The sequence below is a fragment of the Thamnophis sirtalis genome, unplaced genomic scaffold, assembly GCF_051295495.1.
Source record: "Thamnophis sirtalis isolate CommonGarterSnake01/CBP01778 unplaced genomic scaffold, rThaSir2_p1.2 scaffold_3, whole genome shotgun sequence".
NCBI classification, from domain to species: Eukaryota; Metazoa; Chordata; class Lepidosauria; order Squamata; family Natricidae; genus Thamnophis; species Thamnophis sirtalis.
Genome location: NW_028261383.1, coordinates 132,369,340 through 132,394,442, shown reverse-complemented (window position 1 = coordinate 132,394,442; position 25,103 = coordinate 132,369,340). Strand labels below are relative to the sequence as shown.

The 25,103-nt window shown below is 42.9% G+C and overlaps 1 protein-coding gene across 2 annotated transcripts in view; it reads right to left on the bottom strand.

The window, feature by feature from the left end:
* RPTOR (regulatory associated protein of MTOR complex 1) overlaps positions 1-25,103 on the bottom strand; it is a 427,126-nt gene that overhangs the window by 372,627 nt on the left and 29,396 nt on the right. For both annotated transcript variants that reach the window (XM_087710142.1, XM_087710143.1), the window contains exon 2: positions 16,036-16,138. In XM_087710142.1, the coding sequence (XP_087566268.1) occupies positions 16,036-16,138 (103 nt within the window). The remainder of the gene's footprint in view (positions 1-16,035; positions 16,139-25,103) is intronic.

Sequence of the window (25,103 nt, the reverse complement as noted above, 5' to 3'; positions counted from 1 at the left end):
ACACAAAATTGTTGTTAAACAACAATGCTGTGCAACTCTTCGGATTCAAAAGGCATACAATTCTGAGAAAAGAATGTGTTTGCTATAAGGAGTTGCTAATAAGAACTATAAGCACCAATATGCATTCCACAGCATATTTTTTTCCTTTAAATCTAAAGTACTGCACAGGACTAAAAGATAAATATACATAGGCAAATAGAGATTGCTGAAGAGCTGAAGAAGCTTCTTGGATGAGAAGCAAATCGTCTTCAAATAAAAAAAATAGAAAGTCCAGTTGCCTCTTGAAAAAACATATTTAGAATATAGGGAAAGGGAATACTAATTAGAATAACCTACTGATGTTTTAGAGGGAGGATACAGTTTCTATTTATAGAAACTGGCAGTTCACATATGCATAGAATACTCTTTTAAAATACACTGTATGGACTGACCACTAGTAAATACACAGCATAACTGTTTAAATTAAAATATATTGCCATGGACACAGACAAAGTGGTGTGTTAATAAATAAATGTTTTCTGACTAATGGCTTTATTTTTGCAACCCTAACCATAGCACAAATATATTCTGTTAAGAGTTAAAAAACTGCAACAATGCATCAGTGATGAAGGATGAGGAGGAAGAAAGCATATATTTATACACATATAAATATACATATACATATATGTACATATATATTTACATACATACACACACATACACACAAACACATGAATGAGAGATGTGACTCTTCCCACAGTGATATAATTTTAAAATATTGGATACAAATATATATTAACATTATAATAATCGTGCAACTGTTCATTTTTTAAAAAGTCAGGATTGTGATGGACCTTTTTATTGACAATGGAAAATCAATTACAATATCCTCCAAAGTGTAGTAAAATGGCTAATTTTGAATAGATGCTCATCACTAATAGGTTTTCTTTTATATTTTACTATAAATTTCAGTTATTTATTTTACTGTAGCAAAGGAAAAATGCACTGCATTTATTCTATTTCTCCTTGCATGAAAAATACTTTTTTTACATACGACTATTATATACTTGACAGATTAGGTTCCTAGGCAGGATGGAGATTTGCTGTCACTTCTGTACGTCTGAATGACTTTTAATGCACTGTGGAATTCTAATTCCATTGAAAGGACGAGAGCCAAATTTACCTTTGCTTTATAGTCACTCCATCTTCAAAAACCTCTAGAAAACCTTTCTGTGTTGCTTGCCTTAAGATTGATACACAGCTTCCATTCCACGTTGTATAAAAAGAAAGATTTCTACTGAATTACATTGGCATTCAACACATTTCTAATACCATTAAACAAGTTTTTGGTTCAGAGTGCCGGAGGGCATACATCCTTCTTAATGACATTTTCTACCTTATTATTGTGACATTTAACATGTGGTCATAAAGCAACCCCAAATAAAATATGGGTCTTTTTTTTTCTATAAAAAGTAAAGGAAATATTATAGTAACACCAGCTATTGCCTGGAGGGAAATCAGGAGAGACACTACTGCTTGACAGCGTATACAGAGGAAACAGAACTGTATACTGCACATCTTCATTAGGACATAACTATATATTTTAATTTTAATTCCAGAAAGAATAGATTTAAGGAGAGCAAATCCTTAGAGAGCAAATAGAGAGCAAGAACACAGTGCAGGAATCCACTGGCAGGGAGTAGATTCTGCAAAGAGAAGCCACTATTTCTCTAAGTCCTATCAAGCTGGGACATTCAAAATGGCAGTCAAGGAGTGACTTTTTTATCTTTTTGCTGAGAATTTATATTTTATTTGTTTCCCTTTCATTTCAATGGCTTCAATGGCAGAAAAAATAATTCTGTCATCTCCAAGACTAACGCTTCTTTCACACTGTCTGGGACATATTGGAGAAACAAAGAGATTAGAATGTAATCCATACCTGTCTTGTTTCTGCACATACAATACATGCAGGCACACGTACGCACAGAGCAAAAAAATATAAGAGGAGATTCCCAACATCACACAGAAGCGGCCTCCCACTGCAGAAAGAAAGCCTTAATGATGCAGGAGGAAGCCTAAACATGCCAATGTTTCTCAGAAGTATTCTCCGATGGCTTTTGGTTTTTTTCCTACCACGGTTGTTAAAATGTTATCTAAAATAAACATCACACAGAGTAGTACCAGTAAAAGGGAGTGAAGCTCCAACACCAGTATACTTTTATTGCAAAACCCTTGCCTTTCTTTCTCTTCTTATATTACATATTACATCAGTGGTGGGATTTAAAAAAAAATACTGCCAGTTCTGTGGGCATAGCTTGGCTTGGTGGGCGTGGCTTAGTGAGCATGGCAGGGGAAGGATACTGTAAAATCTCCATTCCCTCCTGATCAGCTGGGACTCAGGAGGCAGAGAATAGATGTGGGAGGGGGCCAGTCAGAGGTGGTATTTACTGGCTCTCCAAACTACTCAAAATTTCCGCTACCGGTTCCCTAGAACTGGTCAGAATCTGCTGAATACCACTTCTGTGTTACATGATGAAAATCCTGGTGCACAGACAGCATGGAATGAAGTAACATCATACCTTACTGCTCCTCCTGTCATTGGCTTTTGGAATGCAGATGTGATGGACACTCAAAACTATTGTCTCTTCCACTTTTCACAGCAAAATGACTACAGAAGGAATCTTGACATTTTGCTAGCATTCTTTTGTTTGGTTAGCAAACAGTAGCCAGCTGGTGCAAAACATGTTCAAATCCTCTTGGACAATGAAAAATTGTGCAGAGCAACATTATTGAGCCGGTTATCTGCTACCTACATGGCACACTGAGCAAACAAGTACAGATTGAAAAATATTGCAATATAAAACTTTAGGAAGAGGTGATCGACATGCTAAGTCAAGGGGAAAGACAAGAGTCATTGCAACTGCATCTTAGAGCACTGATTTCTACAAACTTAAAATGAAGGTTGTTAAAATTCTCCAGCCACTGGAGTTACTCCACTGTTATTTTAAAAAATGTGTTTGTGGGATTTAGACTGAGCTCTTAAAAGCAAGTAGAAATCTACAGTTACTGCCACAAAGCTGAACAAACATGCATAAAATTATAAGCCATTGTTAACATCTTTGCAGTAAATGCCAAAGTTTCTTTTTAAATCCTTTAAATCCAACTGCATTAAATTTGATGTTGCAGTAACTTTATGGGCTAAGAAAATAAAGCAAATCTTTATAAATAAATAAATACGGTTACTAAAACAAAACTATCCAGACAATGCCAAAAAGAAAGTCTCTGTGCTGCTGTATTTTTTTTAATAAGTAACTTGTATTTATTAAAGGACTGCATTGGTTTGATGTAGCATTTTGTTCATACTGTTAAAATACTTTATCTTATTAAAGCCAATGAAGCACAAAACATTTCTCTAAGCAATGTTAGTCATACTGAAAAATACAATGAAATAAATGAACTTTGAATGATAATAGCATTTAGAAAGTGAGGAGACTTTTCCCTCATCTGATAAGATTAACTAACCAAAATCACATTTTCTCTTTTTAGCCTCGAGTACTGTTTTCAGAAACCATATTTTGAGGTCTAAAAAAGAAACTTTATTAATTAGAATTGTTTATCCCACCTTTATTATTTTTATGAATAACTGAAGGCAGCAAATTTATCTAATAATCCTACCTCCTCCTATTTTCCCTGCAACAAGAACCCTGTGAGGTAGGTTGGGCTGAGAGTGCGTGACTGGCCCAAAGTAACCCAGCTGACTTTCATGCCTAAAGCAGGACTAGAATTCACAGTCTCCTGGTTTCTAGGCCCACACCTTAACCATTACCGCAAACCGGCTTAATGCCATTAAGACATTACTGATGGATTTATTAAGCTTTTTTTATTTATCTGCCACTGTAAGGAACTTCCAGGGAAGAAATGGAGGACAGAAAAAGTTCTGCTAAAAACAGAACTGACAGCCAGGAGAATATGGAGAGCTAATAAGTAGACTGGTTCCACTCTGGACAGGAAGAGGATTTGTGCTTGTCCACAAGTACTTTAGATAGCTGCTCCTCACAAGGAAACCGTACAAGCTCTGAGAGACAAGGGAATAGCCAACAGCCATCTTGCTAAAAGCATGGTCGGCGCCTTTGAAAGAACACTGGGTTTGCATATTCCTTTACTAATCACTTTCAGAAACTGATTGTTAGCTGCTTTTCAGCTGTTAGGAACTCTTAGACTGAAACATTTTACAGCATTGGGTGAGTTTCCTTGAATCTTTAGAAAGAGAAAATTTAAATACAGCTAGTTCTCGACTTACAACTGATTAGCAACCATTTGAAGTTACAATGGACCTCCCCAAGGCTACTTATGATGCAGTACCCCCTACTCAGCTACCAGCCTGCTTTTATGTCTATTCACCATGACCCTGTTTTATGACATTTTATTTTGCTGGAAACCAGCATTTACTTCCGGTTTCCAGTTAAAAAAACCTTCCACTGAGGACAACAAATCATAAGTCAAGGACTAAATGTTCAAGTTTACGGAGTTAAAAATAATGGAATAAACAGCAACAAATGAAAAAGTAATTTTCATTTTAGAAAGTTACAAATGGACTAAGGGTACAGATAAATTTGAAATAAGATCTTGGAATTAATTATAAAGAATCCTTCTTTATTATTTTTAAAAACAATTATTTTTAAAAACATAATAAGATAAGCCTTTAAAAACTGGACACTAGAAAGAACTAGAATTAACTAAATATTACCATTAAAGCAGTGGTGAAATTCAATTTTTTTTTCTAACGGTTATATGGGCATGGCAGGGGAAGGATACTGAAAAATCTGCATTCCCACCCCACTCCAGGGGAAGGATACTGCAAAATCTCAATTCCCACTCCACTCTGGGGCCAGCCAAAGGTGGTATTTGCCGGTTCTCCGAACTACTCAAAATTTCCGCTACCGGTTCCCCAGAACCTGTCAGAACCTGCTGAATTTCACCTCTGTGTTAAAGGAGAAAAATACTCAGATTTAGCCTACAAATACAGAAGAAAGCAAAACATTTTTACATTGAACATGTTAAAATGTATTTTGACCCAGAAGTTGAAGAGGTTTGCCTGTGTTTAAAAGATGTTATGGAAGATGAACAAGTTTTACCTGACAAGATTAATTTGAAAGTAGATTTTAAAAAGACAGGCTATAAGAATGACATTGAAAAACATGTTTCATTGAACATACAAAGGAAACTAGCTGATATGTTAATAATTAAAAATAATTAAATACAAATAATAAACCAAGAGACTGATCTGAATAATTTTCCTATTAAAAAATGAAAAGATATCAAGCTTCAGGATATTATTTAAAGGAATTAAAATTAAGATAAAATTAAGAGCTGGGATGACGCAGTGGTTAGAATGCGGTACTGCAGGCTATTTCAGCTGATTGCTAGCTGCAGTTCAGCAGTTCAAATCTCACCAGCTCAAGGTTGATTCAGCCTTCCATCCTTCTGAGGTGGGTAAAATGAGAACCCAGATTGTTGGGGGCAATATGCGGACTCTGTAAAACTGCTTAGAGAGGGCTGTAAAAGCACTATGAAGCAGTATATAAGTGCTATTGCTATTGCTATTAAGATGGTTAGAAGTAAAAGGAAGAAATATAAAGTTGGTATAAAGCATGTTATTTCAACTTACCAGAGAACAGATTTTGCTTTCACTAGGGTTGTTTGAGGCTAGTTTTCTAAGGCAAAATGCAGCATGCTTTCTAACTTTCAAATCAAATACAACATTTTACACTAATCAGCAATGATTATATCCTACCAGATATAAAATGACAACAGATAAACCAAGATGGGGATGTTTGCCCTTTTTATTGTAATTAGAAATCTTGAAGGAAAATTATAGGTGTGTTTTATTAAATAATATAAAACCCAAATCATAATATACAAACCCACACAGTTTAACTTAAAATAGCATAATCTGGAAAGAAAGGTTTGTGTAGCAATTATAAACTGGGAGATTGAATTCTGTCCCAACCTGAGGCATGGAGTCAGCTGGGTAACTTTGGGCCAGACACTCTCTCTCAGCTCTAAGAGAAAGGCAATGGCAAATCACTTTCAAAAATGCACCTTAGGGACTAGTCCAAATAGTCAGAAAAAGCCTGACATTCCGGAAAAAAAAACATTTCTGTGTATTTTATATGATGACATTCTTGATAATGCACAATAAAATGAATGTTGAATAAACATTCAATAAATATTGATTATTAAATAAACACAGTTGGTCGGACAGGAGGCTCCAGTGGATGGTATTGACACGACAATTTGGCCACGAGACTGGGATGAAGCTGAAGACACGCCTCTGTGCTCCACTCTTTCTTCTCCACTTCATCGAAGTGAGCTCCCCTCAGACCTGAAAACAAGGCACAAAGGAGAACTCCCACCACCCCAGCTATCATACTACCTAGGGCGGGAATTGGAGCCTCCTGTCCGAGCCTCGAAAATAGCAGTTCAGGTAAGACCAACTGCTATTTTCCGGAGCGAGGGACAGGAGGCTCCAGTGGATGGGACCTACCAAAGCTAAGTCCCATGGGCGGGGAACTCATGCTCTGCAATAACACGCTGTAGCACCCTGCACCCAAACGCTGCATCAGCCGATGCGAACACGTCCAACCTGTAATGTCGGATAAACGGCGATGGGGATGCCCATGTAGCTGCTCTGCAAATGTCCTCTATGGGGGCCTGGGAGGCCCAAACTGCCAAGGTAGCAGCGCTCCTCATCGAGTGTGCCATGATGCTGGCCGGCACCAGCAACCTCTGGGATTCGTATGCTAGGGAGATGGCTAAGTGGATCCACCGGCTAATGGTGGAAGGCATTACTCTCCTACCCAGAGACAATGGTTGGAAAGATAGGAAGAGTGCCTCTGACCTCCAGAAGGAGGCCGTCCGCTTCAGGTAAATACGCAGGACCCGTTTGACATCCAACCGGTGCCACTGCTGTTCCCATTCCCTAGCCAGATTAGGACAGAAATCGGGGATAACAAGTTCCTGGGAACGGTGGAATATGTAATTCCCCTTAGGAAGGAAGGCTGGGTCCAACCTCAACACGACCCTGTTGTTGTGGAACATGCACAAGTCCTCCCTAGAGGAGAGTGCTCCTAGCTTTGACACCCTTCTAGCCGATGTGATGGCAACTAGGAATACCACCTTAAGTAGGTGTTTCAGGCTAACTGTTCTCAACGGCTGAAAGGTCTCCTCCACGAGAGCCCGTAGCATGGTGGAAAGATTCCACATGGGAATCTATGTACCACTAGGGGGTGCAGGTTGGAGACCCTCCGAAGGAACCTCTTCACAACAGGAAGTTGGGTGAGAGGGACCGGGCCCTTGCCCGGGAGGATCATGGCAAGGGCAGCTAGTTGCCTGCACATAGTCCCCCGGGCGAGACTCTTGTCTAGGCCATCCTGGATGAATTCCAGGACTTGCGGGACCGAGGCCCTGGTGGGCTCAATCTGTTTTGACTGGCACCAGGAAACGAAGGCCACCCATGTAGAATCATAGATCCTCAAGATGGCATTTCTGAGAGAGGCCTCTATGTTTCTAATCACCCACAGAGAAAATTGAGCTCCCTTTAGGAGCTCCTGCTCAATCTCCACACGGCTAGTTGCAGCCACTGTGGTTCTGGGTGAATCAGCTTCCCTTGATGCAGCTCTATTTCCCCCTCCGGTATCCGCCATGAAGGCTGGACTGACAGGATCTTGAGGTCCCCCAAACAGGGTCTCCTTGGCCAGTGAGGAGCCACCAGAACCAGCTCTGCCTGCTCCCTGACTAGCTTCTGAACTAGCCCCGGAAGGAGGGGGAGGGGAGGAAAGGCGTACAGAAGTCCCCTTGACCACCTTACATGAAGGGCATCAACCCCTTCCGTTCCCTGAGCTGGGAACCGAGAGAAGAACCATGGAAGTTGGGTGTTGGCTGCAGTGGCGAAGAGGTCCACTACTACTGGCCGTCCGAACCTCCGGCAGATGCTCTGGAACAGCTCCTGGGGCAGGCTCCACGATCTGTTGTCAACCGTCTCTCGACTGAGCCAGTCGATCCCCGTGATGTGCTCCGCCCGGATTGACCGCAGATGTCTCTCTGCCCAGCTGCCCAGCGACATCACTTCAGTGTGCAGTACCCTGGAATGCGTGCCACCCTGTCAATTGATGTGGGCCTTGGCTGCCACATTGTTGGTGAGGACCAGGACGTGATGACCCTCGACAGCGGTCCGGAAATATCGAAGTGCCAGGTGGATCGCCCAGAGCTCCAACCAGTTGATGTTGTGTCAGAGCTCCTGCCAGGACCACCGGCCTTGCGCCAACTGGGACCCCAGGGTTGCCCCCCAGCTGAAGAGGCTGGCGTCCATGGTGAGAAGGACCACTGGACTTACCTGAAGGGTCGTTTTCAGAACACTGCGAAGGAGAGTCCAAGCAAGGGTTAAATACAGCCAAACTGCCCAGAACTGAATTGAAACTTTAAGCCACGCCTCTGGTGCTGAATATGTCCAGATTTTTCAATGAAGACGTGGAACTGTTGCATGCTGAGAAGTCCAACATTGGATCAACAATAAACATAACAGGAACAAGTCCAACCGGAACATCCAAGGAGAAAACGTGATAACAGAGGAGCCAGACCCCAGGATGGGGTGGACTCTCCTTCGCAGCACGCTGAAAATGACCCTTCAGGTAAGTCCAATGGTCCTTTTCCAGGGCACTGCTCAGGAGAGTCCAAGCAAGGGACATACCCAAGCTAAATGTCACTAGGGTGGGAACCAGAAGCAGACAGGGTCTCTCCACTGGAATGAATACCCTGCAGCACACGCCTCCCAAAGGCCCCTTCCGCTGAAGCAAACTTGTCCAACTTGCAATTCCGCACAAACGGAGATAAGGAAGTCCATGTGGCCGCTCTGCAAATCTCCTCGATGGGAGCCCGAGTTGCCCAGGCCGTGGTGGTGGCAGCACTTCTGGTTGAATGCACCGTGATGCAACTGGGTACCGGCCGAGACTGCAGAACATGAGCGATGCAGGCCCTAAGCCACCCGCCAATCGTAGACGAGGAAACCTTCTTGCCCTGAGACGAAGACTTGAAAGATACAAATAACAACTCAGAACGTCGAAAACTGGCCGTATGCTTGATGTATCTGCATAGCGTCCTGCGAACATCCAGCTTGTGCCAGCGCTCCCTGCGAGGATGCCTCGGATGCGGACAGAAGTCAGGAAGGATGACCTCCTGGGCTCGGTGGAATCAGGAATTAATTTTAGGCATGAAAGAAGAATCCAGTCTAAGGACCACCCTGTCCTGGTGAATCAAACACAAGTCCTCACGAACAAACAACGCAGCCAGCTCAGAGATACGTCTAGCCGAAGTGATGGCAATGAAAAAAACAGTCTTAAATGTCAGGTGTTTCAAACTAGCCGATCAGATAGGCTCAAACGGAGGTTCGACCAAAGCCCGCAAAACCACATTAAGGTCCCAAGTCGGGTATCTGTGAACCATCGGGGGACTCAGGTTAGTCGCCCCCCTGAGAAAACTGCGAATGGTGGGATGATGGCCGAGAGAAAACTGACCTACAGGGGCCAGGATGGTAGAAAGCACAGACACCTGATGACGAACAGTGTTAGGCGTCAAACCCTTCTCAAGGCCGTCTTGCAGAAAGTCCAGAATGACAGGAACCGAAGCTGAAGAAGCTGAAACACCTCTGGAAGAACGCCAGGCAACAAAAGCCCTCCAGGTAGCATCGTAAATTCGAGGCATGGAAGGGCGATGTGACGCCTGGATGGTGCAGATCACCTTAGTGGAAAGGTTGTCCTTGCTCAAGAGATCCCTCTCAAGTGCCAGCCACTGGGGCTCTGGATGAAGAAGGGCCCCCTGGCAGAGAGAAATCTCGTGTGGAGGAATCTGCCACGGATCTTGGACGGACAGACTCACCAGATTGGCAAACCAGGTCCTCCTGGGCCAAAAGGGAGCTACCAGAAGGATTTCCGCTGCCTCCGCTAGGATCTTCCTGATGACTCTGGGAAGAAGAGGTAACGGTGGAAAGGCGTAGAGCAGCTCCTTCGGCCAAGGGCAGTGCAGAGCATTTACCCCCTCGGCCCTTGGGTCGTGAAATCTGGTGAAAAACCTGGGAAGATGAGAGTTGGCCGCTGTTGCGAACAGATCCACCTGGGGGCAACTGAACCTCTGAACTATGCGTTGGAACAGATGTGGGTGCAGGCACCATTCTGAGTGGTCGACAGTCGCCCTGCTCAACATGCCTGGGTGTTCACCATGCCGGAGATGTGCTCTGCCTGTATGGACAGTAGATGGATCTCTGCCCAGCGATCTAGGTCGTCGGCTTCCGACATCAAGGACCTGGACCGTGTGCCCCCCTGGCGGTTGATGTGCACCTTCGTCACGACTTTGTCCGTCAGCACCCTCATGTGGTGACCCTGAATGCCCATCTGAAATCGAAGCAGGACCAACTGGACCGCTCTCAGCTCCAACCAGTTGATGCTGTGCGATGCCTCGGCCGAGGACCACCTGCCCTAAGCTATCTGGTTGCGGAAGTGAGCCCCACAACCATACAGACTGGCATCCATTGTGATGGTGAGCCGGGTTGGCTCCTTGAACGGAGACCTCTTCTTCAGGGCAGGAGACAACCACCACCTGAGCAAGTGACGCACCGTCACGGAGACCGGTACAAGCCTTGGTGAGCTGCTCTCATTGGCCCTTTGATAGGGCAGAAGGAGCCACTGGAGGGGACGAGAATGAAGACGTGCCCACGGAATGATGGACAGGCACAAGATCATCTTGCCCAGGAGCTGCGATAGCTGAACGATCTTGGCACGAGATCGCTGTATCTGCATGACCATCTCCCTGAGGCTCGCCACCCGCTCCGGTGATAGGAAGACCTGGCAGGCGACAGTATCGATGACAGCTCCTAGATGCTGAAGCCTGGTGGTTGGGTGAAGGTGGCTCTTTTCCAAGTTGATGGAGAACCCGTGACTCCGAAGAACGTGCATCGTGTACTGCAGATCCCTGACCGCCTGCTGGGGGCATGATGACTGGATGAGGACATCGTCTAGGTAGCAGTGCAACCGCACCGGTCACGACCTGAGGAACGCCGCCACAGCTGCGAGGACCTTGGTGAAAGTCCTGGGGGCTATCCCCTCCTGACCAGGTGGAACCGGCTCTATGGCCCTGATCTCCCTGAGATGTCTTACTTCCTGTTCCATGAGGGATCTTTTGACTGGACACGACGGAACGGGACACCTGATGAAATGACGGGGAGGAAGAGAGAGGAACTCCAGGGTGAGACCCAGCCAGATCATTTGTAAGACCCACTGGTCCGACGTGACCTGCTCCCATTGGGCATGAAACAATTGGAGCCGCCCTCCTATGGGAGCTGACTCCCGACAGTCACTTATACTTTCTGAAAGGGCGGGAGCCAGATCCCCCCCGAAAGGGACATCTGGAGTAATACTGTTGGCGACCTCTGTCCTGAAAGGACTGACGGTCCTGGGACCTGTACGCCTGCTGGTTGAATGGCCGATGCGACAGAGCGGAACTGGAGGAAGGTTCCGTGTTCCGAAAGGTCTGCCTACTGTAGGAGTAAAAGCCCTTCTTGTCGGATTTCTTAGAAACCGATGGCATCACCTTCTTTTTGTCCTTATTTTCCACTAGGACTGGATCCAGGACCTCCCCAAAAAGCTTGAACCCTTTGAAAGGGGCAGAAAACAACTTCCACTTGGAACGCATGTCTACGTTCCAGTGCCTCAGCCACAAGAGACGCCTGGTGATAACATTTGAAGCCAGGGCCCGAGAAGTGAACTTAGCCGCACTGAGGGTGGCATTGGCTGTATATTCAGTGGCTGCCATGATTTTGTTAATCTCCTGTCTCAACTTGGTATCCTTAACTTGAACCCTCGCCATTAACTGCCTCAGCCAGAGGAGAGCAGCCCTGGAAAGAAAGGAAGCCGAGGCGGACGTCTTAATCGCCCATGCAGCCGCCTGGTGCGTTTTATGACAGGCATTCTCAGATTTCTTATCCTCAGCTTTAAGACCCTCTAACAGATCAGTCGGAAGCACTGACGTTGAGGTGAGTGCCGCTACCGGAGGACTGATAGGCGGCAGCTTAAGCAAATCCTCCAAGCTGGCATCTACAGTGTACAGCTTCTTATCATTGCTAGAGGGGGTAGCCATGGTAGCTGGCTGGGCCCATTGTTTCTGAACCAAATTAAGAAATATTTTGGGAATAGGAATGATCTCCTGGACCGAGACAGGTTCCTCAAACAAATCCCCAGACAAGTCATCCAGTTCAGCAGGAGCCTGAACAGGTGAAGTGGACCCCATACGGGTAGCCAGCTTGGCCTTGTCCAAAATGGTTTTGAAATTGGCAATGTTAAATAGCCCCGAAGAAGTGGACTTTTGAGCCGCAGCACCTTCCTCCCCCGAGAATTCAGCCTCCTGAACAGGAAGAATATCATCCCCCTCATCCCAGTCCGAATCCTCGGAACCCGAAGAGGAATGGGGGGAATGAAAGGGACGTGGAGGAGATGCGACCACTGGAACTGACTGGGGCTCTAGATGCTTAGCCTTGCGGGTGCGTTTGCCCTTGTGCAACATGCCCGCTTCGATGCCCTGGGAAATGGCTGTTAATAACTTCCTGCATCTCCACTGAAAGGTCAGGCCCAAGATCCTCCATGGGGCGAGCCCTGGGTTTGGGCCTGGGAAGCGGATGTTGAGGGGCCAAGGGACCCGGGGCAGGGCCTTCCTCCAGATCCGAAGGGCAAGCAAAAAGATCAGCCTGATCTACCATCGAAGGCCCTGGTGATACTGTCCTAGACATGGAAGCCGTAGGGGAAAACTCCCGGCCCTCATCCTCGCTGTCTGAAACAGGCCTTGGCTGGGCCGGAGGAACCTCCATGGCGGGTTCCTCAGGAGACACCGATTGGGAGGATTATGCTTGGTGCTGGGCCTTGGAGAATTGCTTTTCAAGGGCCTTCTGGTGACGCAATGTGTCCTTGTCTGACCCTGATCCCTGCTTAGGCCCGGGCCTGGAATACGGTTTGGAGCCCCTGGTGGCCTCCCTGACAGCCATGCCGGCCTGCCTGGAGAAAGCCCTGGAGGAACCCCCTGCCTGGATGGAATCCTCGGGAACTTGCTCAGCCATATAGTAAAACGGTGGGCCAAATGATAAGTGGCTACCTCCACTTACCACCTTGCAAAAGCCCTGCAAACCAACAGACGCTCTGAAGAGACGTGGGGGGGAGGGGTGTCGCAGCACCAATATCCAGCAGTTGGAATAAAGCGTAAGCGTTAACAGCTTCCAGTGCTGCAGGAATGAAGGCTTGTGGCCAGCGGCCCCAATCCTTGCTGTTCAGGTGGAAGGGAAACACGCCAAATTGCCAGCCAGGCCGGACAAAGAATGGTTCCTCGCGGCTCCTGCTGTGAATCAGGCTGCAGGCAGCTGTGGCACTAGGTTTAAAGTAGAAACTGAAACTGCAAATAGCTCCAAAATGGCAGCCGGAAAGGAATTAATTACTTTAAAAGTTGCCGCCAAGCAATCCGGAGCTCTGAGGCACCGCACCTGCATGCCGGCTACCCTAGGCACGGATGCCAACCACAAGAGCCTCAGCGGGGCTTCCCCCTCCCCAGAGGGGATCGCAACAGCGCTGGCGTCAGAACTCCGACCCGCACGCTTGCCCCAGCAGCTGCCTGCGTTCCGACGCCGGAGGAACGAAGAGTGAGCCCAGAGTGTAAACGAACGAAATAAAGCTTAAATACACTCACTCAGCCTGTTCACACTTTAAACTAAGTAATACTCACAATAAAAAGCTCAAGAGAGTCCAAGCTAAGTAATAGAAATAAAGAGAAACTCTAAGCGTGTCCTACTGGGTTAGCTGAATTGAAAAAATTGGGATATTCAGCACCAGAGGCGTGGGTTAAAGTTTCAATTCAGTTCTGTGCAGTTTGGCTGTATTTAACCCTTGCTTGGACTCTCCTGAGCAGTGCCCTGGAAAACGAGGCACTCCTGGTCCCTGAACTCGCACCCCTTGAGCAAGGCTGGAGACAGCCACCACTTGAGGGAAATCAGTACATGAGGAGTGGCCTCAACCTTGGTCAGTGAGCTGCTGGTGTTGGCTCTCTGGAATGGTAGGAGTCGTCACTGCAGAGTCCTGGCGTGCAACCATGCCCACAGTACTACCTTGATGCAGGATATGAGTTTCCCCAACAAGCTGGATAGAAGAGCTATGGGAACATAACGGTCCCTATGGACCTGCCTAATCATCTTAACCAAACTGGCCCTGTGGTCTGGGAAGAGAAAAACCTTTCCTGCACGGGAGTCTATGATGGCCCCTAAATAGAGGATTCTAGTTGACAGGGTGAGGGAACTCTTTTCAAAGTTGACGGAGAACCCAAGCCCTTGAAGGGTGTCCACGACCTGCCATAGGCCCGCCCTCGTCTGACCCGGAGATGCCCCCTGGATGAGGACGTCATCCAGGTAGCAATGCAACCTAATGGGAAAGCCCCTTAGTTAGGCTGCCACCACCGCCAATACCTTGGTGAATGACCTAGGTGCAGAGGATAACCCAAAGGGAAGGCCCTGTATTGGAAGTGGCGGCCCAGATAGGAGAACCGTAGGTACTGCCTGTGGAGTGGGAGGATGGGAATATGGAGGTAAGCCTCTGTGAGGTCTATAGAAGCCATGTAATCCCCCTCCCATATGCCTGCTAGAATGGATTTAAGTGAGGCAATCTTTAAGCTGCGGTACACAAGATGTTGGTTCAAGAACTTCAAGTCGAGAATAGCTCTCCAACCTCCGAAGGTTTTGGCACGAGGAACAGATTTGAGTAGAACCCCCGGCCCACCTGGTCCGAGGGGACTGGTTCTATCACGGCGATGTCAAGCAGATGATTAATGGCCTGACACATCCCCCTGCATTTGTCTAGATTTTGCGCTGGGGAAAATGTGCGAAAGTGGTTGGGGGGGGGGGATGGAGAGGAACTCTAGCCGAAGCCCGTGTGAGACAGTACTGATTACCCAGGCGTCAGAAGAAATCCTCGCCCAGGCCTCAGAGAAGAGCCAGGTGACTGCCAATGGGTGGGGTCGGGTTCGACCTATTTGCCCCGGCACTTCAAATGGTCACATCTACCTGGTCACCTCATGACTGGATTATTGCAATGTACGCTACATGGGGCTGCCCTTGAAGACCAACTGAAAACTAAAGATGATCCAGAATGCAGTGGCATGGATAGTGACAGAGCACAATGTTATGTGAACATGACTCTGCTGATTGCCACATGACAGGTGCCATTCAAGGTGCTTATGATCACAGTTAAAGCCCTTCATGGCATGGGCCCTTTGGGAGGGGGGGCATTCCCGGTGCCTCTACTATTCAATTCAGTTCAACATGGTAGTTGCATTCCAGATCCTGTCAATTAACGAATGCCATCTTGTGGAATCCAGAAGCCTACTCCACTGTAATTCCTGCTCTCTGCAATGATTCCCCCTCACCACCACCAAAGATCTGTGCCCTACTTATGTTGCTCAGGAAATTATTGAAGATTGTTTTGCTTGGTGGCCTTGGAGACACGATGACTATGGATCTAATTCCTCTTTGTTTTATTTGTTATGATCTGTTTTATTTCTTTTTGCATTTTCCTTTTCTGGTCTGTTGTATTTTTTTATGTTTCGGGGGGGGGGGGCTGTTAATTGTAAGCAATACAGGGTTGTTTAGGGTGTGTGTGTGTGTGTGTGTGTGTGTGTGTGTGTGTGTGTGTGTGTGTGTGTGTGTGTGTGTTGTAATATTATTCTTGTGGATATTCACCTAGGCCTGAGGACAAATCTCTTTAAGAAGCACAATAAACTATTTTTATGAGATTTGCATTTCAGCAAGTTAAAAATAAGCCAATTAACAAACAGAGGCCAACATGCATTTTTGTTCTAGTATTTATTACAATCTTTATTTAGTACAGATTTCCACTGAATATATTGTCACCTTTACCTGGCAATGTAAGACAAAGTAATTCAAATGTTTTAAATGGATAAATAATGTTCAAAGGGACTTACCTATCCAGCATTCAAGTCGAGCACATGGAGTTGTTTTTACCACATCAGGAGGATCCACCCCAACATTCAGGCACAGTACTAAGGCAACACTAACAGTCTTCATCTAGAAAATTAAACAATATATTTTTGTAAGCAATGTGTATTAAGATGATTCTGTACCACAGTTGCTTATATTTATAAATACTAACAAAAAATATAGGAACCAATACTGAATTTGAATCTGAAAAAAAATCATTTAAACTACAGTATAAGCAAATTCTACTCTTTATTTATTTAGAAGATTCATATGGCCTCTTAATTCATTCATGGTGACTCCAGGCAGCTTACAAAGTTAAGACACCCCACATACAAAACCCAATACACTCCCATCCCTCTACAACATTCAGAAAAAACACTTGATGGGCTTGGTATCAATCAGCCTGTGATCCCCAGGCATGTTGACAAAACCATGTCCTCAGAGCTTTTCAAAAGAATATCAAGTTGGGGGACAATCTTATCTGACTTGAGATTCCAGCAGAACCCTCCCAAAATTATGCACTAAGTAATGTAACCTCAACCAGGACCAACGATGTTAATTTTCCATGAACCAAAGAATCCCAAACCCAGAACCGTTTCATCTTGCTAGGGTTCATATTCGGCCCATTGTCCCAATCCATCCCTTAACAGCCTCCGGGCACTGCAAGGTCACAGCATCACTGAACTCACCATGGGCTGAGATATACAGCTATCTATCATCAGCAAACTGATATCTCATCCCATGAACCTTGTTTAACCCCACAAAGTAGGGGTGAAAGGCCAGACCTCTTGTTCCATGTAATCACCAACTGGGAGCTTGTAAATGGTGTGTTTTTGTCCTTAGTTTCTTTTCTCCCGAAGAGAACAAATTATATTATTTCTACCATTGAATAGAATAGAATAATAACTTTGTTGACAATTTGAAAATACACTAATCGGCATACAAGAAAATGAAATTTTGTTGCATACAGCTCTCAAAGGGTCACCACCTCCAATGTAAATTGAATAACCATTAGAATGAATATATAAATACATAAATAAATGCAAAATTATGTGCATACCCTGTATGACACATATTATATGACACAGAGAAACAACACAATCTACTTCAAATGTATACATGTACATGGCGAGGAAAACAAGTCTTGTGAGTTTACCAGATGGATGGCATAGGGCAGTGTTTTTCAACCACTGTGCCGCGGCACACTAGTGTGCCGTGACATAGTATAAGGTGTGCCATGGGAAAAACACTTTATATATAGTCAATATAGGCACAGAGTTAAATTTTTTTAACATTTTCTAATGGTGGTGTGCCTCGTGATTTTTTTCATGAAAAAAGTGTGCCTTTGCACAAAAAAGGTTGAAAAACACTGGCATAGCGAACAAGGCTGTTACAGAATCCGGGAGTCCTGGTAGAAATCCTTTGAAACCTCCTCCTGGAGAGGAGCAACAGAAACAGACCATAAAAGTGGGTGTGTGAGGTCTTTAACAATACTTTGAGCTCTAAGCACATAGTGCTTATAAGCAGTATCCTGAATGACAGGAAGTGAGCTTCGTATAATCTTCTCTGCTGTCCTTACCATTCTCTATATGGACTTTCTATCTGAGGCACTGCTGCCACCAAACCAAACAGTGTTGGTTTCTTACTATTTTTGAATTTAAATACATCTCCATGATTGTCTACACTTAAATATGAAATACAATGAAAGACATGTGTAACCATTGTTAGAATAGTCTAGTAACGGAAGATCATTAATAAAATGGAATAATAGTCTAATTAGGACCACCAGTTGTAAAGAACATTTTTGTTGAGTTTTATTGGACTATCCTTGGCTTTTAGCTACAATTGCATGTAAGATTTTAGTTCTGTCTGAACTGTATATTATTACTACAGATATTTACCGAGTTCATTCATTTGTGCTGTTCAGAATTTTATAATGTAAACATCCCCCTAAAGGTTTTAAGCGTTAAAGGCAGCTGAATCCTATTTTAAATCATTGAATAAATTATATAAATTATTTGCAGGTAAAAATAACTTTTTTCATCCAACCTATTTAATATATACTCATAGTGTCTGTACTTTACCCGAACAAAACATAAAAACAGGTATTGTGATAGCAAGAAAGAATAATTTCCTGTGGAAAGGTTTATGTGTTGTGAAGTTGACTTGTTCTTTTAAGGCATTGAAATAATGTCCTAAATTAATTATTAATTTCAAGGTGAATGCACTAATAAATATATTATCACTATTAGTGAATTTATTGGCAAGATTGATTAGACCCTTCTGAAACATCAATTGTAGCACCAGATTTTCTTAAATAAATTACATTTTCTCCAAATACATTTCAATATATGAAAAGTCAAATTGACTTTTTTCAATACATCAGAATAAAATATAATCAGATCTATTTCTACTCATATGACGAAGCAAATACAAAAAAGAAACCTGCACTTGATAATGCTGATTTCCAATTGCCTTTCCTTTTAAAAGATTTGGTTCTTTCTTTCCTTTTCTCAAAATATTACACAGCTTGTATGTAATTTTCCAAACTCTTCCTTCCACAGCCCTTTGTGCAATTCCATAGAAGATTCTGCCAAGCCTCATGGATTAGGCAAGCCCCACTGAAATGCTTTATTAAAAAATAATGGTAACACATTATACAAGATTTCCATATCAATAATGCAACATAGCAAACCTTGCTTAAGTGGGTGCCCAGGATGCAAGCAAAACAAAAAGAGACTTAATTTCTTTTTATACTAACCCTTAACAGTAATCTCTTAAAATAAACAGCATCTCCTTCATGTATATTTTGAACTATGAGTCTGTCTCAGACTAATCATATATAAAGAAGGAGTCCTATTCCAGCACATATATTTTCAGGAATAAATTCAGGGCTGACAGGGAAATCAGAGTGCATTGCTTTGTCCACATCTTCAAATAAACAAACCTAACATCCTCCATTACTGTACACCAAGCAGAATAACAGCATAATCTTTTTAATTGATTCAGAGTACAGTTCTTGCTTCAGTAATTCTGTATAAGAATGTGCTCATAAAGGAGAATGACATATAGAAATGTGTCTTTTTTTAAAAGGGGGGGGGTACTAAAACGGGTGTCCCCTGCCAAAAGCCCCTTCTTCACTGAATATTTTGGTGTCAAAGGAGCATGCAATAGAAACTAAGGCTATGTTTTTTTTTTCTTTAAAATGAACTGAGTCTCCTGAATGATAAGCAGTCTGCATTGCCTAATGATTTTTGGCATAATTTACAAATGGAAAAAAACCTAAAGAAAATGCTCATACCTATAAATACCTATTTACTGGAAGCCAAGTGACATATGATAATAGGCGATTCATCACTCAGAGGCACCTTTTATTGTGGAACATCCTAAAACTATTCTGACCTTGCATATAGACAGTACTTGTTTAAGGACTACAGACTATCAATCTATAAAGATCCTATTTATCTAAACTTTCCAGGTGGTAGAGCATTCATACATGGTAGAGCAACATTTAAGTGTTAGACCTCTCAAGCTGGATATATCAAACACCTTAAGTAAGACTAAAGATAAAATGCAAGTGAAGGGATAGGCTCATATCATTTTTTTCCTTTATCGGGATAAAACAAATTGGATTATTGTTAACGAATTTCAACAATTTCTTCAAAAGTACAGAAATTAAAATAAAATAAATAAATGAATTTTAAAAAGTTCATAATTTTAATTAGTTCAAAGAGATAATTATGGATAATAGTACTTTTTAATAATCTTATAGATTGTTAATGACAACATAGAGAAATACAGTGGCACCTCGGTACTCTATTGTTTCAAAACTCATCAAATTTGGTATTCAGCACATTTTGATATGAAAAAGTTGCCCCAGTACTTGTCACTTGTTTGGTACTTAAAGTGCTACAATAGGAAGAGGGGGACAGATACAAAGTCAGCCATGCCAGGAAGGTCACTGCAAAAGGAAGTGGGGAATGATCACAAAGGGCAGACAGGTAGTTGGCCATGCTGGGAAGGTTGTTGACATAGGAAAAAAGACAGATGGGAAGTCCTTCCCAACCAAAACAAAGGTTCAGGTGATAAATCACACTGTTTGTTTGGTACTTATCATTTTTAGTACTTGTCGTGTCTCCTGTATCTGTTGTATATTGACAAGCATCAATGTACCTCTGTAACAAATTACCAATCATATATTCTTACTTTTCATTCTAAAATATTATGACAATAAAAATCAATGAACAGGAAGGGGAGTGAGTGGAACAGAAGAGACAGAATTTTCCTGATTATATATTTATTTAACGTACATCATATTCATCCTCACACATCATTCTACTACAGTGGTGTATCAAAGTTTTTTTTTTCATACAGTCAGTTCCTTGTAATATTTATTTATTTTATTTTTTTATTTTATTTATTATTTATAGGCCGCCCTTTTCCCTGAGGGGACTCAGGGCGGCTTACAATTCACGGGAGGGGGAGTGCAAGACAAAACATAAGACAATACGTGAGTAAAAAAAAAATTAAAACAATAAAACGCAACTTTCATTCAACATTCGGGTGGGGCGGATTAGAATTTTTATCCCCAGGCCTGACGGGATAGCCAGATCTTAAGGGCTGTGCGGAAGGTCTGGACGGTGGTGAGGGTGCGAATCTCCACGGGGAGATCGTTCCAAAGGGTCGGAGCTGCTACTGAGAAGGCTCTCCTCCGTGTAGTCGCCAGTCAGCACTGACTGGCGGATGGAACTCAGAGGAGGCCTAATCTGTGCGATCTAATAGGTCGAAGGGAGGTAATTGGCAGGAGGCGGTCTCTCAAGTACTCAGATCCACTACCATGGAGGGCTTTATGGATGGTAAGTAGCACCTTGAAGCGCACCCGGAGATCAACAAGTAGCCAGCGCAGCTCGCGGAGGATAGGTGTTATGTGGGCGAACCGCGGTGCACCCACTATCACTCGCGCGTTCTGGACTAGCTGAAGTCGCCGGATCCTCTTCAAGGGCAGCCCCATGTAGAGCACATTGCAGTATTCCAGCCTAGAGGTCACAAGGGCTCGAGTGACTGTTGTGAGAGCCTCCCGGTTCAGGTAGGGTCGCAACTGGCATACCAGGCGAACCTGGGCAAATGCCCCCCTGGTCACAGCCGACAGGTGATGGTCAAAAGTCAGCTGTGGGTCCAGGAGGACTCCCAAGTTGCGAACCCTATCTGAGGGGTATAAAATTTGACCCCCCAGCCTGAGCGATGGAACACTGGCCAAATTATTGGGAGGGAAACACAACAGCCACTCGGTCTTGTCTGGGTTGAGTACCAGTTTGTCATATTTATCCTCACACATCATTCTACTACAGTGGTGTATCAAGGTGTTTTTTTTTTCATACAGTCAGTTCCTTGTAATGTTCTGTCTCAAAGATTGCATGGATGCTACTTAAAACCAATATAATCTTGCCTACCTATCTTCCTATGCAGACTCATCCTGGTTTGAAAATGTTCTTGGAAACATCATCTTGCCATCAACAACAATAATAAATGCATTGTATAAGTATGAAATGTAATCTACTACCAAGACAAATTTTAAAATCAGGTTTGCATGATACATAGGGAAGATTCCACTGTTTCTCATAGAAAGTTGTTCTATGCAATAGACAAACTCAGCACTGTAGCTGGTGATATTAGCACTTTTTTATTAAAACTATTAAACAAAAGTGTTTATTGTCTATAATTACAGTTACTAACAAAGTTTAGTATAATTCAGTGAAACGAACAGGTATTCTAGCAACTTAAGGACTGGAAAACCTAAAGGAAAAGCAAATTCTTATCGAAATCCCTATCTCCATAGTCAGAGACATGGCTCCTCATTATTTTCCATACTGATCTGCAAGAAATAAATTTGGTTGATATCAGCATATATCAAATGCCATGCCTCCATGTGATCTTAGTGTGCAGAGCATTGAAAAAAACCGTATTGCAGGAGCCTAAAAGAAATTCCATAGAGAATAAGTCATACTGTATGATATCTGCTTGCTCTGGAGCCTCCCTGCAGGCAAAAAAATGTAAATACTTGAAAACAACTCTTTATGTGCCAGAGAGGTCCTTCAGGTATGTTGTTCTATTTGACAGATTGTATTAAAAACTGGAAGAAATTCTCTAGCAGTATAATACTGTACAATTTCCATATTGATCACCAAGTACAGTATATTTTGTTTTATGATGCTTCGCTGTATTGAGCTTTGCAGATGTATGTTTGTATGTTGTATGTATGTTTATTATACTTGTATGCCGCCCTATTCCCGAGGGACTCACGGCGGCTAACAAACAAGTGGGGAAGGGGGAGATACAAAAACAAACAAGACAAAAACAAGATACAAAAAACAGATTAAAAGCTACACAACAATCACAACAATTCAAGTGGGGCTGGGAACTCATCAGCCCCAGGCCTGCCAGAACAGCCAGGTCTTTCTCCTCCACCAGCAAAAAAGATTACAACTGACTGATGTCTCAGATAACAATTAGCTTTTTTTTAGTAATATAGTAATTTTAAATTAAGGTATGCATGTTGGGTTTTGTTTAAATATTCAACTATTGCACAATTAATAGACTATAGCCTAGTGTAATATTTTAAGAAATATTAAAAAAGGCAGAATATTATGTTTTCCTGAATGAGAAACGGAGAAACATGTTTTAAAGACAAAGCAGCACCCTGCAGCTCCCTTCCCTCCCACCCACTTCAGCCCCAGAGTGATGGGATTAAGACATGGCCCTCAGAACATGATAGGATTAGCCCTCTGCCCATCTCACCACATGGCACCTGGGAAGATTACATCACCTAGCAAGGCTCAACCAAGCCTGGGACACAGACTGTCTGCAAAGATAGCTACGACCACCCCACAACCCCGGGACTCTGACAGCCAATGGGATACATTTCTTGAAGAGGAGCAGGAAACTCTAAGGCAGGACCCAAAAGAGTATATAAATATATCCCTTTCTCCACTCCATGTGCTTTTTGCCCAGGACCTCAAACCATGTGGTCCTGTCCTCCATTAGATCACCTTTCCAAATAGCCTCCATGTTTCCAGTGACTTTCTCCCCACCTGGAACTGAACCCAGAAGGATATTTCTTCCAACACTAGTGTGAATGTAACTTTTATATGCACTGGGAAACCACTACCCCCTAAATTGTGTGACTTATTTCATTACAATATTTGATTTATTTTGATGAGCTAGAATTAAATCCACTACATCTTTGAGATATGTAACATGTATTTGAGCCTGTAACATATCTTAACTAAAGCTAAACACACTCTGTAACCAAAAAGCAAAGACTAGCTATCATCTGTGAATCTGATGGTATCCTTCATCATCTCAATCAGATATATGAGGAGCTGAAGATTCAGTAATTGTCAAGAAGAGAAAGACTTAGCCAAGGAATATTTGAAAGAAATCACAATGTCAAACAATCATAAATCAGCATTAGTAAGCAGAACTAGGCATTTCGTGTACAAGTACATAAATGGTTTGTAATTCAATATTGCTAATCACCAGTTACTTTTTACTGTCTCATTCAAAGGTAAGCATACAAAGAGAACCTTTTTAATCCATTCATTTACATATGTACATTCAAATGAAGCTCCATCATACACATAAAGGTACAATGGGCTAGGTATATGCTAGAGTACTTCTGATTGTTTATAAAAAGATAAAGTAACTTTAAATTGTACTGAAGATATAAATATGCCCAGAACTTTCACAGAACACTTTCTTATTTGGGTCTGACACATTTGTATTATCGGTGTCAAATTTTAAAGATGAAAAGCTATTCAAATGTGTTTTACTGTGCAATACAGATCTGTAGTATCTAATCAATAATTGGCAACTGATTTTGTACCCCTAGCTTGTCCAGAGCTTCTAATTCAATGTTAATAACAACAACAAAATCTGATCAAACATGACATATCAGTTATAGGAAAACAAAACTCAAGGCCTAAATACCAGCAAGTAAAGTGATCACAAAAGTGATTTTTTTAATTACCCATTCCATGAACATTGATTACATAATTCTAATGTGCAAAATTCCACAGGGGAGAGGGGAATCCTCCTCTATTGAATATTTTTGTAAACAGAATTCACCAATCCCATACCTATAAAATAGAAAGCCACCTGCATCTCTGTATCCCTTGGGTATTCATTAAGATGCACAACTTCAGACAAGGGGGAAAAATTGAAAGCAAAGCTGGAGCCACACAAATGTATAATTTATGAAATATAAAGTAAGCGAAAAACTAGAACACATTGAAAAGATACTGCCTGAGAAGACTGAATGGAAAGAATCCCTAGTGTTTTTGGAGGGAAAATGTTACGGTCTTTATCATGTCCTCCAGTTTCTAACCATGTATCTTGCTATCAAATGCAAATGATGTATCCCAAAATGAATGAACAAATTCATTCATTAATTTATTGGCTGCCCATCTTACCTCAGGGTAACTCTGGGCAGCTTACAATCATAAAAGATAAAAACTGTATAAGCTAAAAGACATAAATAAGCTAATACAAAAAGCCCAATTAAAGATAGGGAAGGTGGGAATAGGATGGGGGGGATTGTCAATCAAAATGCATTACTTAATATAAATACAGTGAATCTTCCTCAATCCTGAATTTTTGGTAACAAGATATTAAATGATGTTTTCCTAGGATGCAGAAAGAGAGAAGAGCGGGTTTGATGAAGAGATTCTTACTTCTAACACTTCACAAAAATTTCCACAGAGCTGAAAAGTCTTCAGGGGAAAGTGGGAACTGTTTCAGAGATATTTTTGTTTTTCAGCATTTAAAACATAAATAAAACTGAGCTAAAATCTTCCTATCTTCCTTCCTTTCTCCTTCCTTTCGTCCCTTCCTCCCTCCTTCCTGTACCATCCATTCTTCTAGTGGTGGCTGCGTGAACTTACTATGTACTAAAGTCTGGCCAATGGAAATATACTAGAGGTGGGATTCAGCCGGTTCTCTCCAGTTCAGACAAACCAGTAGCAACGGTGGCGGGAGGCTCCACTCACCTGCCCCA